The sequence below is a fragment of the Argopecten irradians genome, chromosome 13 (assembly GCF_041381155.1).
Source record: "Argopecten irradians isolate NY chromosome 13, Ai_NY, whole genome shotgun sequence".
In the NCBI taxonomy this organism is placed as follows: Eukaryota; Metazoa; Mollusca; class Bivalvia; order Pectinida; family Pectinidae; genus Argopecten; species Argopecten irradians.
This window is the reverse complement of record NC_091146.1, coordinates 8,025,663-8,045,574: the sequence shown is the minus strand read 5'-3', so window position 1 is coordinate 8,045,574 and position 19,912 is coordinate 8,025,663. Positions and strand designations below refer to the sequence as shown.

The following is a 19,912-nucleotide window of genomic DNA, read 5'->3' as shown; positions in this document are numbered from 1 at the left end:
TATAAATCTAGCTAAAGGCAAATTACTTACAGTAGCAAGGTGGAAATTGTCCTGAGTATGAGGGTCACGTGACTAGCCAATTGAATTCCTTCGCGCTAGTTTAGACCACTTGATAAGGTTTTCGTTAGTTTTTCCCAGGATGCACTTCAGGCTGATCTTTCACATATCCTTTTTCATTGTCTATTAATTTAATCAAATCCAATCTTCTTCGTAGACTAAGGCGCTGATTTCGACAAAAACAGACACTTTTTAACCAAAAAAGTTAATAAACTCACTTCAACAAAAACACCCAATTTTACTGTTCCCAATGAAAGAATAAGCGATAAATTCACGCCTCCCTATTCTAGACTAACTGACTCCCAGATCCTAACTTGTTCTTCACTGTATTATCCCCCTCGTTTGAAACTTAGTCCATAATCAAACATCTAGCAGAGAAAAAAATAAGCAAACCAACTTTTGGTAATTTTTGTCAATATTCTAAAGACTGTGGGTTATGCAGTCAAATTTCGTACTAAAGTGATATAACCCTCCAACCAGTAAATGTTTTGGAAAATATTCCGGTTTCTTCATCATTTCATCATGTCTCTCTTGAGTTTAGACTTTCAAATACACAAAAAGAAAGAGATGAAGAGATATGATGAATCCTCGTCTTATAGAAGAACATTTTTCTTCAACTAACGATGCATATCTGTTTATCGTTATATCTCTTACAGTATAACATGAATGTAAACCACTTAATTATTGTTGTAACCATGTACTAGGCTCTAGCAGAAATACCAATAATAATGTAATACATGTTGACCATTCACGTATTTCCTACTATTACAGGACAAACATATATTTCGTTGATATATTGCTATCAACAACCGAGTGTTTATCATAAGCCGACTTATTAACACTAGCGCTCCAACTGAGGTAACCCTTCTGGATCATGAGTAAAATCCAATGTGGTACAGCTGTCAGGTACTGTCACTGGTCGCTGGTTTTCACCGAATATTCCGGCTTTCTTCCATCGATAAACCTGGCACGTCCGTAAATATCGATAGCAGTCAATAAGACAATGAAATAATCGATCAATATTGCGGGAAGTTGTTATGTCTGTTCGCTCTATTTGTTCCAGTTCTTATTGTAATAGTAGAAGTTAAGCAATTGTGGCCAATAATATGAAGTCACATATCAGTTCTTCGCTTTTTGTGGAACCGGACATCCACATGCTCTAAACAATACGCGCGTACCGATGTATAATACATTGATGTTCCCGAATACGCACGCACCAAAATTTCTTATTGTGTAAATGAGTATGAAGACAAAAGTAATTCAGCGCGATGGTTTGACTCGATCTGAAAAGTCCATGAATGTCATTTTAACACAAAAGAATTTACTGGGTTTTTGCTGATGGTTTTGCTAACATCATTTTAAAATGTGCACGATTTATTGAATATAGCAACGTGTTACTCTATTGGACATTATATTAGCGAGGTCAAATATTTACTTGACGGATTATATTTGCGGAGATTATATTGCACGGTTCACTTAACTCCTGTAATTCTATTATATCATATGACTTTGTGAATATTTCGCTGGTGTTTTGAACATGGAGATTTTAGGAAAAAAACGCCAATATCGCGAAATAAACTATTCACGAAATACACTTTTATACAGAACAACATCGCAATGCTTACAACCCTTACAGTGTACATTGTAATCCAGTTTGTCATATGGAAGGCAGGATGATAAATGCGGTGTTTATAACTAATATGCTGTTAATATAACATCGTCGTAAGCTATAAAATATATATATATAATGTGTTCTATGTAAACAAAACACCGTGCGCATCAGGTCATGTATGGTGTCATGTCCTTTGTGTCAAAGTGAATTGCTCACATCGATTTGATTCACCCTTCACAAAACGTGCTCCCACATCAGATGTTTAGGATAATAGGTTGACTCTTTTGACATCCCGTTCCAAATAATGATTTTTTTTATGATATTTTATGTGTTGTGCTAGTTTGGTTCGAATCGTTCCATTGTTACATTATAAATTAGATATATGGTAATTGGCAGATTTTATAAACGAGAATAAAAAAAGAACTTCGACTTACAAAGAGGACAGCACGAACACGAATTTAGGCAAGGCGGTTTTTTAACTCACAATTCATAGAACTGGGAATTGATGTATTATGACACGATTTACAATGGGAACATAATAAAATTCATGCAAACGTTAAAGAAAGTATATTGTGTAAAGTATTAACGCCAATAGATTATATATTCATCTTTGGGCCAATAGATTATATATGCTGCATGTACCAACATATACATTATCCTATCACTAACGTAATCAACAGTCATATTTTAGAGCTTTTTGCCCGAGGAAAATGTTCACGAAATGTATGTGCGCTAACAATATTATCTGTTTGCCATAAGTACAATGTAAAGCAATTATAACGGATCTGCGAATTCATCTCTGGGCTAACTTGTTCATCTCTCTGCGAATTCATCTCTGGGCTAACTTGTTCATCTCTGGGCTAACTTGTTCATCTCTGGGCTAACTTGTTCATCTCTTGGACTAACTTGTTCATCTTTGGACTAACTTGTTCATCTCAGGGAAAACATGTTCATCTCTGGACTAACTTGTTCATCTCTGGGCTAACTTGTTTATCTCTGAACTTACTTGTTCCTAATCAGCTTTGGGTCACAATTACTGCATTGAAGGTATACATTTGTATGTGTGGATATCAATAGACAAGATAATTGTCATGGTGATAGGTTTACATAAGTGTCTGTGACACTTGTTCCTATTTCCAATTGATTTTATATTTGCTGTATAATATATCCATATATCAAAAGAACGAAAGTTGAAACTAAGATATTTTGCATTTTTTTGTGTTTTTATAAATATATACATATATATTTCAAAATATGTAATAAATATATGTTTAGGTAAACACTTATTAATATCCATTAATTGTGCAAGGAAATATGAATTGAACCCGCTTCGTAATGTCGCTGGAATCATTTGCGACAACTTCACAGACTTTCACTCACTTTGGAATCAGTGAATATAACTTGCAACATTTGATGTCGAAACTCGACCACGGTATAGATAAGGGAAAATATCACATCCTACTAAGGTAACACATAAGACATGGCCTCCATGTTCCAGAAGAACGTGACCCCAACGTCCAAAGTGAACCAAATGTCCAATACGAGAGACGCATAATAAAATCCCAACCAAGTGGTAATATGTAAACGGTCCAATTAAACGAACTAATTAGTCTACGCGGGAATTCATTCGTGGGTCTGATTTTTCAACAGGGGAAAAACTATCGTTCATTTCTCGACTGGGAAATGTAAAGCCACGATTTATTTGTAGAATGGGAATACAAGGCTATCGTTTATTGGTCAAAACGGAATAGGAAAGTAACCGTTAAATAGTCAGCGGATGTTTTTTATTTTATCAAGTCTTGATTGTATTCTTGTAAGTTTCCCTCTGGGTCAGATACATTTTAATTTGGTGGTAGAAAACATAACAGTAAGTGACATACATAGATTATTTTACACAATTAACATTAAATCAAATTGTACGGGAAAAGCCGCAGAGGAGAAACGATCAAAAGCGACAAGATTTATTTTTTTATATATCGACTCAAACTGTTTATCTTTATTTAGATTAAAGTTGACCAACCGATGAGCACTTCCTGGTCCATTCGCTTAACGAAAATTATTTTCCATATACATTACACAGGGAGTTAGCTATAACAATCTTTATTCGCCATAAGCAAAATGCATTACATCTCGATAACATGCATATTGCCGTTAAGTGTTATGGTGTAAGAGAATAGAGATCAAATCAAACATGTTAATTTGATAAATGGTTGTTCTGATGCGTATTTCTGATATGTATAATAATTTGTGTGTCCTTAATTTCATCACTGTATCACTACTTCATATTCCAAAGGTTGTACTATTCCAATCATGCAAGCAGAACAATGCCCTTAGGACGGCACCCTGATTACCTCAACGTTTCGGCATTCCAAATGCAATATTAAGGAATATTAACTCAGTTCTTGTATAAATGAAAACATCGAAATACAAGCTATTTATCGAACATCCCGTGACCATGTATTAACAAATGAGAATAGTGGAATATCATAACAAATATCATATTAAAGAATATGCTCACATCAATGAGTGGTGAACGTTTTGCGCACCAAAACTCTTGATAGAATCACCGATTACCTGTAAATTATATTCTATCTCAATTTGTAACTACATCATAGAAGCAAGTGGTGTCAACTGGTATATTGGCAAATCGTAGATAGATGAACAAACTGCATGCTGTAGTCTTGACTCATTGATTCCGGAAATAACATAATAACGTTTTACCGTTTGATAATTACAATAAAATGTTGAAACGTGCATTCATTGGCTACGACGTAATTGTAAAATGGTAATTTATAACGATAGCTCCTGTTGTGTCTTTTACATTATCAACATTTAAATCACTTTTTATATCGAGTTATAATACCGTCGCTCGGTGAATATTAATATTTAATTGTGTGTAAAAGCATAGTGATAATTACTCCCAAAGCGCTAACATTCCCTTGCAAATGTTTTGTGAGTTATTTAAGAATAATTTAGAATATTACAATGGTTTTTTTTATTTAACACATCAACGTGACAATTAGATACACATTAACGAGCGCAAAATGGCATCATCTCCAAAAGGGTTGCTGCCCAATCACTTATTCATCTTTCAGTGCTCTCTGAAACAGTGTGTAACTAGATACATGGATACTGTTCTGAGTCTGAATTTGATATTATTATCTCAATACAAACAAAACATGTGATGTATTTACACAATGCGGTAACATACATCATTCACAACATTATAAGTAAAACAAAAGCTGTTAACAAAACTAGTCATGTAAAATTAATCGGAATATCTTCTGTTTTACTTTGATATGCCGAGAAGCGGTCTGTGGAAAACTCTGCCATTATCGAGATCTGTCCGACTCGCACCATTATCAAAGACTTTATGGTTGTCTATAAAGTGAGTTTAAATCAAAACTGAATATCACAAACATACATTTTGTTTTAGATAATTGTTCAAACAATGTAAAATGGACCCAGTGTGTACTACAAACTAGATAGGAACCCTTTATAGTTTGATGGGGAGAAACAGTGAAGGTTAATGCTTCAAAAATAATCGAATAAAATGGCTTATCAATCATCTATAAAGATATTTTTATTACTGGTCCTAATGGAAATGTGGAAAACAGTCAAAATCGGATTAATGTGAATCCGCGTTGTATGCATGTAACCAAAAAGGATTTACACGAAAAACATTTACATACAGGTAGTTGAAATAGTGTACTTATTTCATGATGTTTGGTAGAAGTGAATCACTCTGTATTCAAAACACATAAATTGGACCTCGATGAACAAAAATAATATTGTCGGACTCAGATCGGTCACATAAAAAGATAAAAAAAATGAAAAAAAAACCTACTTATTTACCATGGTTTAATACTCCTACTATTAATTATATATACATGGATTAGTATTAGTCATAAGCATATAGATGTCTTTCCATCATTGACAGTTATCATCGCTTTATTGTTGTATAAGAACTAGGATTTCTCTCTGAAATTCATCATACATGTAGCTCAACAACATCATCATCTGATGAGAAACTATAGTTCACGTTTCTATGGAGCCTTTTGGATCTATATATCAAGGTAAAAGAATAATGTTACCATGACTAAACACAGACACATGTGTAATTCGGTCACATGTTATCTCATTACAAATGCAATTTACACATACGGAACTGGAAACAAGGAACCGTCTACGGAAGTTGGTAATAGTTCGTAAACCGGAAGTACTGACCTTTATTCTAACTAATTACATCCAATCAGATCGTGATTGTACTTTTAGCCCCGTCCTACATCCATTTCCGTTTTATATCACAGTGCATGCATTAATCATCCATCAGATCCTATAGCAAACAACCATTTCTAGTGTCTTGTCAACAGAGGTGTTATCGAAATTGTCAAGTTTCATAAAACTTCTTTTATTATACACATACCACAGATGTGCACATGCGACTGTGATTTAAGTCATCAGAACCTACATCATATTAAACATTGCTGTATACCAAATATGTATTTTATGAATTGAAATTTAGATATAACAAGGAGCATACCCTTCATACCGTGTCAGCCTCTGAAACACAGACGGAAACGTATAAACTTAAGATCTGCTTCAAGTCTGGAATGGTATCCTAGAATACTCAAACCTGTATTAGGATGGTAATGCCATCGATCATCATTACTTATGGGACACAGGGGACGTTGCCTAATTACAGATAATTAATTAGCTAAACAATTTCACGATTAAAGTCAATAGCATTTCGAGTGCTTGCAATTTTTTTCCAGAGGGAAATTCAACTCAAATGGCACATCATCAGTAAATCTTGAGTAAAAGTGTTGATTTAATTAGCGGGTAATGCAACGCTTTTCGAGGGTGAGCGAGTTTACAAAGTCAACAAAGCACTAATTTAACTTAAATTCAACTAATTATAACACGCCACGTAATCTTAAGTTGAATAATGCATGATTGGATGATGCTTCTAAACTTCAAATTTTCAAGGACTTTTATTATAGCAAATGTAGGCTTATTTCATAACATGGTGATTCCATACAACGTAATGCTAATACATACCACAGAGTTATATATACAGTCACTTGCCATTTCTTTGGTTCATTTGGAAATATAATTAAGAAATGATACCAAAATATGGACAACATAATATTTAGTTCAAAAACAGTTTATATAGCGAATGCATGTTTGTTCTTCATAGTCTGTCGAGCCAGTGGAATTTCTAGAATAGCAACTGGAAAAAATATGAACGTGTTGTTTAAGCAAGGGACAAATATAGCAATGATACATGTATAATGATTGTGAATAACTTGACTTTAATGTGAGATTTGGTGACAAAGTTCCTACTACAATGCTGATATACATGTACCTCCACATCTCACATCATTTGGCAAAATTAATCATATTATCCATAGCGAAACTATCAATTAAATATAGAGATTTAATCACATTCAAGTAAAAAGATAGGTTATTAGGTTCAGATTTATGGTACTTGTTGTTTGTTGAAAATTACATAAAATGTTAAATTCGAGACAAGGTAAGGAAATAATGGCCCCAAGCCACGCATCAAATGTAAAACAAGGGACCCAGATTGGAGCCACGCAAGGATACATTAAACATGAATAACAAGTCCATTGGAGGGAGAATTACAGTGAACAAGTCCATTGGAGGGAGAATTACAGTGAATAAGTCCATTGGAGGGAGAATTACAGTGAACAAGTCCATTGGAGGGAGAATTACAGTGAACAAGTCTATTGGAGGGAGAATTACAGTGAACAAGTCTATTGGAGGGAGAATTACAGTGAACAAGTCCATTGGAGGGAGAATCACAGTGAACAAGTCCATTGGAGGGAGAATTACAGTGAACAAGTCCATTGGAGGGAGAATTACAGTGAACAAGTCCATTGGAGGGAGAATTACAGTGAACAAGTCCATTGGAGGGAGAATTACAGTGAACAAGTCTATTGGAGGGAGAATTACAGTGAACAAGTCCATTGGAGGGAGAATTACAGTGAACAAGTCCATTGGAGGGAGAATTACAGTGAACAAGTCCATTGGAGGGAGAATTACAGTGAACAAGTCCATTGGAGGGAGAATTACAGTGAACAAGTCTATTGGAGGGAGAATTACAGTGAACAAGTCCATTGGAGGGAGAATTACAGTGAACAAGTCCATTGGAGGGAGAATTACAGTGAACAAGTCCATTGGAGGGAGAATTACAGTGAACAAGTCCATTGGAGGGAGAATTACAGTGAACAAGTCCATTGGAGGGAGAATTACAGTGAACAAGTCCATTGGAGGGAGAATTACAGTGAACAAGTCCATTGGAGGGAGAATTACAGTGAACAAGTCCATTGGAGGGAGAATTACAGTGAACAAGTCCATTGGAGGGAGAATTACAGTGAACAAGTCCATTGGAGGGAGAATTACAGTGAACAAGTCCATTGGAGGGAGAATTACAGTGAACAAGTCCATTGGAGGGAGAATTACAGTGAACAAGTCCATTGAGGGAGAATTACAGTGAACAAGTCCATTGGAGGGAGAATTACAGTGAACAAGTCCATTGGAGGAGAATTACAGTGAACAAGTCCATTGGAGGGAGAATTACAGTGAACAAGTCTATTGGAGGGAGAATTACAGTGAACAAGTCCATTGGAGGGAGAATTACAGTGAACAAGTCCATTGGAGGGAGAATTACAGTGAACAAGTCCATTGGAGGGAGAATTACAGTGAACAAGTCCATTGGAGGGAGAATTACAGTGAACAAGTCCATTGGAGGGAGAATTACAGTGAACAAGTCCATTGGAGGGAGAATTACAGTGAACAAGTCCATTGGAGGGAGAATTACAGTGAACAAGTCCATTGGAGGGAGAATTACAGTGAACAAGTCTATTGGAGGGAGAATTACAGTGAACAAGTCCATTGGAGGGAGAATTACAGTGAACAAGTCCATTGGAGGGAGAATTACAGTGAACAAGTCTATTGGAGGGAGAATTACAGTGAACAAGTCCATTGGAGGGAGAATTACAGTGAACAAGTCTATTGGAGGGAGGATTACAGTGAACAAGTCCATTGGAGGGAGAATTACAGAGAACAAGTTCATTGGCGGGAGATTTACAGTGAACAAGTCCCTTGGAGGGAGAATTACAGTGAACAAGTCCATTGGAGGGAGAATTACAGCGAACTGCTTAACAAACAGTCATAAACATACAATGCCATTGGAGGGAGAATTACAGTGAACAAGTCCATTGGAGGGAGAATTACAGTGAACAAGTCCATCGGAGGGAGAATTACAGTGAACTGCTTAACAAACAGTCATAAACATACAAGTCCATTGGAGGGAGAATTACAGTGAACTGCTTGACAAACATTTATACATGTAAGCATACATGATATCTTGCAAAACTAAGCGGTAAGAATCAAGGGTAAAAGGGTGATAATACATGAAAATATTAGCCTTTTTTATCTAATCAAACGTAAACAATACGTAAAATCAACAATGTAAAGAAAAAGTCGATATATCATAAAATGATTCATTTTTCTTTGGAATGACATGATATACACAACATTTAAATAATTGAGGAGTATCCTTATTATGATGATTTACCGTTTGGAAGCTGTTTGTTGGAATCAATATTGACATGTTTTTCTTACTGCTATCCCACCCTACCAACCTGTCGAGAAGTTCCTCATCAAAATGCAAAACAATTGTGTAGCATGACAGTGACATTCCCCATTTAATATAGTTAATATATATCAAACGTTTATCAAACGTTTTCGAAAGGGAGGCAACTCGAACAAAATTTATTACACTCACATAATCACGGGGTTACGTGATCTGTTTGTGACAAAGAAAGCAATTAAATAGTGTCAAGTTGTCATTTTCCCAGCATTGACGTGAAAGCATGTAATGAAACATAGGAAAATTTGCCTGAAAGCGAAAAGCATTGACTCATATTGTGTCTTCAATTATATGGTACATTTTTTATTACTGCTGAACACGGTATCAAGAGTTGGTTGAAAATGCCCTATACTTCGCTATGTTTCTATGATGAAAACTATTTGAGATTTTCTAGTATAAACAAATACAGTTATATTGTATTACAACTCCACTCAATTGACATGTCAATGTTAAGCAGAGTAGTGTTCGCGGAAGACTGACACCAGTACTCTTTACGGTACAGTAGCCAGTTGTGGTTGGCTTCCGTGTACTTTTACTAGACATCCCACCCTCCCAACCTGCCGTGTAAATCTGTTTATATAAAAACAGTTTTGCTTGATACTGGTACAACTCATTTGCATATAGTAAATCTATTATCAAACGTTAACTATACGTTTTCGAAAGGGAGGTAACTCGTACAGAAAATGAAATTGTGTGTAACCTAAAATCAATTTCATCCTTTAACGTTGTCATTTTGACAGTATTGTTTGTTTGTTTGATAGATTAACGTCCTATTAAGGATGTACTCCTCTGAAAAGTCAAATTTTTCTTGTATTAAACTTTTTTCTCATCAATATTTTTGGAAAAAGGTGTTAAAACATATGTCTGTGTGCTCGTTTTTGAGCTTTTGTCACTCAAAGACACCTAGTTGACAAAATATTGGATTTTATGGGAATTTTGCCGTTTTGACCATATAAGAAATAGATTTAAGCCATAATTTTCTAATGAGGTGTTTGATGTGTATGAGTGTTTTTCATTTCAAAATATTTTTATTAAATCATTATATCTAATAGGGATTGAGCAGCAGGCTATGCCTATATAATACCTATCCCTGTTGATACATACATGTACATCTCAAAATCATATATATAATATATGTAATTTTAAAGACAATATTAAAATGTGGATACTGTATAGCCAGATAATAATAAGTTGAAATTTATAATGGATTCATATCAGTTCAATATATACAGTTCCTTGATTTAAATCAGTTCATATTGATTTGAATTTAATTTGAATTTGAATCCCTCAATATCACTCCCACACAAGCCATTCCTAGTGACCGGGCAGTACTATAAAGTCCATAGTGTTACCACTGAGTACTGATCCTAGTCAGGAATGTCCAGAGAAAGAGCCATACTGAGGGAGTATATTAAAACATATGCATATAAATTAATTATAACATTGGAGAAAATGGGTTTATACATAATGTAATATAAAAATATGAGTGTTATAAGGGTTTACCTATGATCTACTCCTGTCAAAGAACTTGGTACAGACAAAGGATAAAACTTGTTATATTATATCTAGGTAATTCATTATAATAAAATGTAATACCAATAGTTCAATACAAATTTGAGAATCAAATGGTTGAGTTATGGTATGGATATATTTGAGAATAATAACCAATGCATACCTGCAGACAAAATAGTTGAATATATATATCCAAATCCTCCAATACTATTCATTCTTCATATTTCATGAAACAGTTAGATTATGTTTGTATAAGAAGTCATAAACATGTTAATATTCATATAATATTGGATAGTACAAAATGGATTATTTTGCTAAATTCTAATACGTACTTGTATATCAATAGATCACACTTTACACATAAACAAATAGTATAGTGACTTGAACTTATGTAATGAGGATTTACTTACTTGTATAGTGTGAAAAGCACTGAAGGAGTCTTCATATCATATACATGTACACACATGTATATATACCAGTGTATATAAATTGTGTTAATTTTTATGTTTTCTCATGTACTTGATGTTTTACATGTTAATATGATAATTATGGTGGGGCTCAAAGTCTGCCAGATGATTCAATAAATGTATGAGTGTTTGTAGAATTCATTTTCTAGCAGTCTTCTTTAAAATTATACCAGTTTTGATCAACTAGACTATTTTTTTCAGAATAACAACATATTCTACCCCTACCCATAATTTTGAGCTACGAAATGCGCCATTTTCAGCCATTTTTTTGCCAAATTTAAACATTTATAGAAAAAGTTCTGGTATTAACCTTTTGTTATTATTTTGCATATCAATAGGGAAACGGTTGTTCTTTCTAAATTATGAAGAAAAATTAGGGATCCGTGTGCTTACTTTTCTGCCCCATTTGAATTTTTGTTATTTTTCAGTATTTTAGACTTAGAAATAAAAGTGCCCAAATTACCACTAAATGTAAAAATAAAGTCACAAAAATTTATCGTTTCACATATTAATGCTCAATATTTCAATAACTACAAACCTAGTAACGATTTACAGCAATAATTAGCTAAAAAAAGCTAATAATGCTGGCGCAGTGATGATTTAAGTAAAAACAATTTCAGTAACAAATGGTAAAACTGTGGCTCTACTTGAAGCGAAAAAAAGACACAATTTCAAAATGGCCGCAAAATGGGCCATTTCTTAAAATCCCCGTAGAAAAAAATAGAAATGTAATTTTTTGACAAAATTTGCATCTGGCAACTTGCTACAGATACTGGTAAATTATATATGAAAATATCATAACTTCTTTGATATATGTTGAAACGAGACTTCAACGGGACTGAAACCTCAGAAGAATACATCCTTAACAGCTATGGTCATGTAAGAACGCCTCCAATGTATGCTGTATGTTGCGCGTATGTTGTTCGAGGTGCGTGTTTTGGGACACTGCTTTATATTCATGCAGTGTCTTCTTGTATAGTGGAACTGTTGCCGCCGAAGACATCAAGCAAAACACCCCACCCGGTCACATTATAATGACAACGGGAGAACCAATCGTTCCGCTCCCTGAATGCTGAGCGCTAAGCTGGAGCAGAAACTACCACTTTTATAGACTTTGGTGTGTCTCGGTCAGGGGACAGAACCCGGAGCCTTCCTCACATGGGCGAATGCTCAACTCAAGGCCAAAAGTTAGGCTGTGAAAAAGGAGGCATTAGGAAGGATGAAGCTAGTGAGGATGAAGTGAAAAGATAAAATCCTCAATTTATTTGCCTTTTACGATCATGCAATAAGGGCAGCAGGTACAATTCTTACGCCAGGACATTATTGTTTAAAGAAAAGTAAAGACTGTGAATAACGTCATGTCTGTCATCATATATTATGATAATAATATTTATTTTGAGTGGGTATGGATAATTTAATCAATGGCTGGTTATAATGTCTGGGTGGCAGGTTAATCAATTCTGCACGAGTTATTACTATTGACCTCGAGTCTTTAGATATATATGTCAGAATCAAATACAAATCAGATAAAGAGCAACCTGAAGTGAAAAAGAATATCCAAAGAATAGGCAAATAGCTAATTCTCTTTTCGCTGCCAATGAAATAATTTGAATTAAAAGTGAAAAAAAATCTGGTATTGGATTGCGATTAAAACCCGATGGAAGCATGATAATATCCACGTTATGCTGTGGCAGAGACCCTTCCGGAACCCCTATTTAACCTCAGATGTTCGCGTATTTCACGCAAATATCAACATTGGACTGGGCACATTTTCTCATATTTCTCTTGGTAGACAGTCTTTTATTAGCCATCCTGTGTGTTTTCCCTTGTCTAAAGTTTAAGACCTCGTTCTGATTTCTTAATCAAGTCCGAAATTTGATGGCAGCTTTGCTAGCGTTAGACTATTCCGTTTGTTTAATTAAGTCGGGATATCCTTGAGGCCTTCTCGTATGTAAATACTGGCAAGAAAGGCTCATCTATGGAGCATCTGACGGCAACACTGACACACAAAAAGTGCTGTCAAATACCTTGTCTTCATCTATCCCCTGAACTAATTATTAATGAAGTTTAGACTATGTTTTTAGTAAATATCACACTTAAACTACTATTATTAATTTGTATTCCAATCCTGTTATGCAGTACAGAAATATATGCTAAGCTGTAAAGTTGTCTTCGCGTTGTCCCAATCCCATCACTGAATGTTCTATAGTATATTGTGCTGGTGTCTTAAATCTCTGATCATCGCCAACTGTGCCCACACCCAGGTCATGTTGATGAAGAAGCAGTTGCCATAACGACGCTATTTAATGTTGTTTTACGAGGAAAGGATATAGATGACTGTATTAAGAATACCTACCAAACCCTTTTTCCCGGAGCGAGCGTAGGATTGAGAATTAGCACCTGTGGCCTACCATTAATTACATGTAACTATAAAACATCTTTTGAATGAATCGTTTTTTAGAGAAATGATATCGGTATATTTAGACATGTAGGTGTTTTGTTTGTATAAAATGTAATGCGAACCTTCAAATGTAGGATCGCGCAGTAAAAAGAAATGTTTTCAATATTTGTATTTAGATAGGAAAACATATTTCATAAACGCATTACATTTTTCAAAGGCGAATCTCTCGTCCATTGTGCAGTATCTCTATGTGCTCTAATCTATGATACATTTTTATGACGTTATTTCAATTATAAACTAACAACAAAACTGCTTTACGACTGTAAACCAGTTTTACTCTCCTCTAAAACGCTGTAAAATGACTGGCACACGGTAATGAGATATATACTGAATAGTATTGATGTATCCCTGGTAACATGTCAGTTACATGAAAAGTGCGTGCGCGCCGCCTATTTCGGGAGAAGTTCGAATTAATTTTGGTAGTTATTTTTCTTTTTATTTCTATAGTGACAAAGCGTATTGGAATACATACAGGGATATTAAATTCATGAACTGTTTGAAGATCGTTTATCTAAACTCGATCTGGGTTTTACAATAGAAAGACTTATCGCATGAAATATTTTACAATCTGTGACTTAAAACAAATAATATCCTAGATTGATCGTGCTGTGAGTCTCAGCGAAATATGAGCGGCCTATAAGCATCGAAATCCGATCAAAGATAGCGCTGACGCATATCTCCCTTCCAATAAGTTATACATCACTCGTGAGAAACGAAATAATGTACGTACTATTAACGAGGCAATTTATCTGAATACTTATGTCCCTTTGCTTCATTGTAGTGATTTCCCCTTAATCTGTTCCATTGTTTCTTTTTTTAATTTTCACTGGGGAGTCAAATGAGAACTTTAAAAATTCAGCAGCGGAGTAGTGAGACAGAATGTATCGATGACATCACGATATTTTGAACTGTATGCAGCCCCCATGTAACTTTGATGAATCTCACGCCGAGAACGTGTATATTTTACAGCTATAATGAAAGATAATTTGAATACTCTTTACAAAACTAAATCTGTAATACATAACTCATACTAATTTGTTTGTAGACGTTTAAACCTGATCAATTTACGATTTTTTTGTAAATATGATAAATACTAATGCAAGAGAGAAAGCGGTTGGAACGCATTCTTAACAATAATTATGATAGATGCATGTATTAGGAATATTGTAATATCTTAATCTACACTTGCCTATTGGTAAGACATATGTATATGCGAACAATATCTTTTTATGGAGGCATTAAGTGAAAATCACGACATTTCACTTTTTATTAAAGATGCTCCACCAATGACAGATCATAAACGATACTAATTACTTGAACAATCATTTGTGTTTAATTGTGTATATATAAGTCTAATTAACACAAAAAATGATATAAACATTGATTTTGCTTTCGGTGCCAGCGCAACAGTACATTCTGTTAGACATAGTACCACGGATATCTTTTTCAGGACGCAATTAATTATTTTTAATACTTCTTTTTTTATTTTGAAGTAAAATAGGAAGTTCAACTTCTCAATGGTGGTAATGGTGTAAAGAACGCAACTTGTAACTGTAGAAAATTACTAATTCGTCTGCTCCTGTTTTTGATAGAGAAAAATATCGTTTGTCAGCGATGAAGCACCGTTAAGAAGATACATGTAAACCGCCAGATTTCTTATTAATGCGGTTATTGGTCTTGTTTAATGTATATATGGTTAGGGTAGATTTTTCAAAAATGTTGTTTTTCTTAAAAGCTTTGGATAACTCAAGGAATAATAAAATAAAGTGTGTACCTAAAGACGGAAACCATTGAGTAAATGTCAGCAGATTACACTGATTTATATATCTAAATGAGCGAAATAAATAGGATTTAAGATGGTTTGTTAAATGTAGGTTTCGCCCAACCAAATAAATATTTTTGTAAAATCTGATAAACGAAAGAAAATGTGGGGGAAAAACCATATTAAAAATACCTCAATTTAATTTCTTAATGCGTATGAGATGGAACAAATGTGTCTTGAATACAAAATTGAAGGAAATCCTTGATTTATTACGATCGTCAGGCTGACAGGATTGGATGCAAATGAAACTGCGATGAATTGTGTTATCGAAGTTTCGCGCATACAAATCGTTATGCACTAAAAGTAAACAAAATAGCTGGACGAAATCGTGTGTGAAAAAATGTATCAGAATCGGCATCAAAGAGTTTGAAATTAGCACCCTGGGATATATATCTACTAGGGAATGAAACTCAGAGATGACATGTAGCAATAGAAGAAACAGAAGCCACATCTTAAGCGGAACTCGCCCGATTTCAACACATGTACCAGCGAACATACAGCGGCAGACTAACTACATACATGTTTGATGTACTAAGCTAGCGAACGTATGTAAGTAACTTGAAGTGTTCTAGATTATTTAACATGTATAAATAATCCATCGTACTTTGATTTGTTGTTGTTGTTTTTGACTAAACATGCCGTGTCAAGACTGTTACTTCTATCTGACATTTTATTGCACGCTTCCATTTGTTGATGCGACCTCGTTCTGGAAAAAAATACGAAATGTTCTATGTAAAGCTTGACTTCGTTCTTTTTTAGAGGAGTATTTTCCTGGTCAAGCTAGGCAACTGACCACCCATATTGTTCGTTGTATGCATCGAAAATGATCTGAAGATTATATCTATGTACAGGATAAATTTCAATTTCGTAAACTTTATATTTCATTGGGCGAAACCTACCTTTAACATTTCAAGTTCCATAAATTTTACATAAAATCACCAAATGATTTCCATATAAAATATTGCCTTTTATAGACACGACATAATCAATGTATGAATTGTATGATAAAGCTATAACTTTTTGGGTACGTACATCAATCTTTTGAGTAATAAACAATTTGGTTTTATAAATGGGAGATCTACGCAACTTCAGCTACTAATGATTTTGGAAGAATGGACAAAAATAATTGACAATGGTGGTCGGATGTAATTTACATGGACTTCATGAAAGCATTTGATAAAGTCCCACACCGTCGTCTAATAAAGAAACTTAAAGGATATGGAGTGAGTGATAGGGCTACTAACTGGATAGCAAATTTTCTTAGCAATAGATGCCAAAAGGTCATTGTAAATGGAGAAACATCAAAGATATATCCTGTATTAAGCGGCATACCCCAGGGAAGCGTCCTTGGACCAATTTTATTTGTACTCTACATTAATGATTTACCGGAAAATACAGAATCCCAGTCGCCACTTTTTGCAGACGATACAAAATTATACAGAGAAATCAGAAGCATAGATGATAAAAACATTTTGCAAAGTGACTTGATCAATCTTGAAAAATGGTCTGAAAAGTGGATACTTAAATTTCATCCAAATAAATGTACCGTCCTTGCGATTAAATCCAAAGAAAAGAGAGTATATAGTATGTCCGGAACAACAGGCGAGCAATTAGATCTTGATTATATTACATCAGAAAAGGATATTGGAGTAAAAGTGGATGAAGATTTAAATTTTAGAACACACATCAATTAGGAGTAAATAAAGCAAACAGCATTTTTGGACTGATAAGAAGAATCTTTACCTTCCTGGATGAAAAAATGTTTAAACTACTGTTTAAGGCTCTCGTGAGACCCCACCTGGAATATGCCTCAAGTGTGTGGTGTCTTTATATGATAAAGGACATAGAACTTATTAAGAACGTCCAACGAAGAGCTACAATGCTCATACCAGGACATTGCCATACCCAGAGCGTCTAGAGAGACTAAATCTGCCTACCCTAGAACATCGAAGGAAAAGAGGGGATAAATGTTTTCAAAATCTTCAAAAATTATTTATGATGAGCGCGTCACATCGTCTATTTTCCAAATGGATACCAACAGCAGGACAAAAGGACACTCCATAAAAATATTCAAAAAACGATGTAACACTGATATTCGAAAACATTTCTTCAGTTTTCGAGTTGTAGATACCTGGAGCAATTTACCCCAGCATGTTATAGATGCAACAGATGTCAAGAAATTTGAAATTCGTTTAGACAATCATTGAAGAAAGTGTCAACAAACATTTTAACTTTAATATATGCTTATTAACTCAAATGAACATTAAATACCATGTACATGTATATATTATATGTATATTGTATACTCTACATATAGCGATTAGAAGAATATGGATACAAAGAACATTTATAATTACTCTAGAAGTACTGAAGTAGTAATCATTGTATCATTGAATTCATGTAATATTGATATAGATATAGAGGCTAAAAGCCTGCATCTATTATATGTCGTATTAAATCGTATTAAATCAATATTAATAAACCATTTGTAGATAATAAATCAGAAGATGTGAGACATCCGCTCTAGCTTCTATACCTAAAATACAATCGTGTAGCAAACTCGTGCCACATATGAACACCAGTGGAATCTTATAGCTTTCGTAGACGTTTTCTTTTGATGTCCTATCTCAGATTAGTTGTGTATTTGAAGAATATTACTTCAGAAAGGAACGTTATGCCAGGCACTGTACATCAAATATTTTGTACTGACTTCGTCGTACAAAATATATAGATCGTTTTCAGAATTTATATCTGTCTCTCCTCCGTATGTCAATCATACAAGGAACATACTCCAAGTAACGTATCGTTGATGATGATATTATCTAATTAAGTAACGGAGATTTTACAGGCATTACAAAACCAGACCGCTTCATCATCTCCAAGGAACTTGACAGTGAAGTGTTCATCTTAATGACATTAAAATAACTCGTAACGCGGAAGTAATAGAGGCAAGAATTTTATGGCAACACTCTGAAATGAATAACGTTTCTTCCGTTCAAACTACTCAAACGTATAGAATGATGGTTTGAACAAGCACTGTTACCGGTGTCAATTGTACAACAACTGCTTCTTAATGTAGTAATGTAGGAAGTAATGCATCAGATCATACCTCATTATAGGTTAACCTTGTCTCTGTTCACAGATTAATCATACCTCATTATAAGTTAACCTAGTCTCTGTTCGCAGATTAATCATACCTCATTATAGGTTAACTTAGTCTCTGTTCGCAGATTAATCATACCTCATTATAGGTTAACTTAGTCTCTGTTCGCAGATTAATCATACCTCATTATAGGTTAACTTAGTCTCTGTTCGCAGATTAATCATACCTCATTATAGGTTAACTTAGTCTCTGTTCGCAGATTAATCATACCTCATTATAGGTTAACTTAGAGTCTGTTCGCAGATTAATCATACCTCATTATAGGTTAACTTAGTCTCTGTTCGCAGATTAATCATACCTCATTATAGGTTAACTTAGTCTCTGTTCGCAGATTAATCATACCTCATTCTAGGTAAACTTTGAGTCTGTTCGCAGATTAAGCATAGGTTAACTTAGTCTCTGTTCGCAGATTAATCATACCTCATTATAGGTTAACTTAGTCTCTGTTCGCAGATTAAGCATACCTCATTCTAGGTAAACTTTGAGTCTGTTCGCAGATTAAGCGTACCTCATTATAAGTTAGCCTAGTCTCTGTTCACAGATTAATCATACCTCATCATAGGTTAACTTAGTCTCTGTTGCAGATTAATCATACCTCATCATAGGTAAACTTAGAGTCTGTTCGCAGATTAATCATACCTCATCATAGGTTAACTTAGTCTCTGTTCGCAGATTAATCATACCTCGTTATAGGTAAACTTAGGGTCTGTTCGCAGATTAATCATACCTCGTTATAGGTAAACTTAGAGTCTGTTCGCAGATTAATCATACCTCGTTATAGGTAAACTTAGAGTCTGTTCGCAGATTAATGATACCTCGTTATAGGTAAACTTAGAATCTGTTTGCAGATTAATCATACCTCGTTATAGGTAAACTTTGTATCTGTTCGCAGATTAATCATACCTCATTGTAGGTTAACTTAGTCTCTGTTCGCCGATTAATCATACCTCATTATAGGTTTACTTTGTATCTGTTCGCAGATTAATCATACCTCGTTATAAGTTAACTTAGTCTCTGTTCGCAGATTAATTATACCTCATTATAGGTTAACCTAGTCTCTGTTCGCAGATTAACACCAGTTGAATCATATACATGTAGCTCTCGAAGACATTTTCTTTTGGTGTCCTGTCTCAGATC

General features: G+C 34.5%; 1 protein-coding gene across 1 annotated transcript; it reads left to right on the top strand.

Moving 5' to 3' along the window:
* Nucleotides 1-7,286: 7,286 nt before the first annotated feature.
* Nucleotides 7,287-8,907, top strand: LOC138306642 (trophinin-like). The gene is made up of 2 exons (XM_069247083.1): nucleotides 7,287-8,188; nucleotides 8,220-8,907. Exons 1-2 carry the CDS (start codon nucleotides 7,287-7,289, stop codon nucleotides 8,905-8,907), a joined length of 1,590 nt encoding a protein of 529 aa, XP_069103184.1.
* The last annotated feature ends 11,005 nt before the right edge of the window (nucleotides 8,908-19,912 follow it).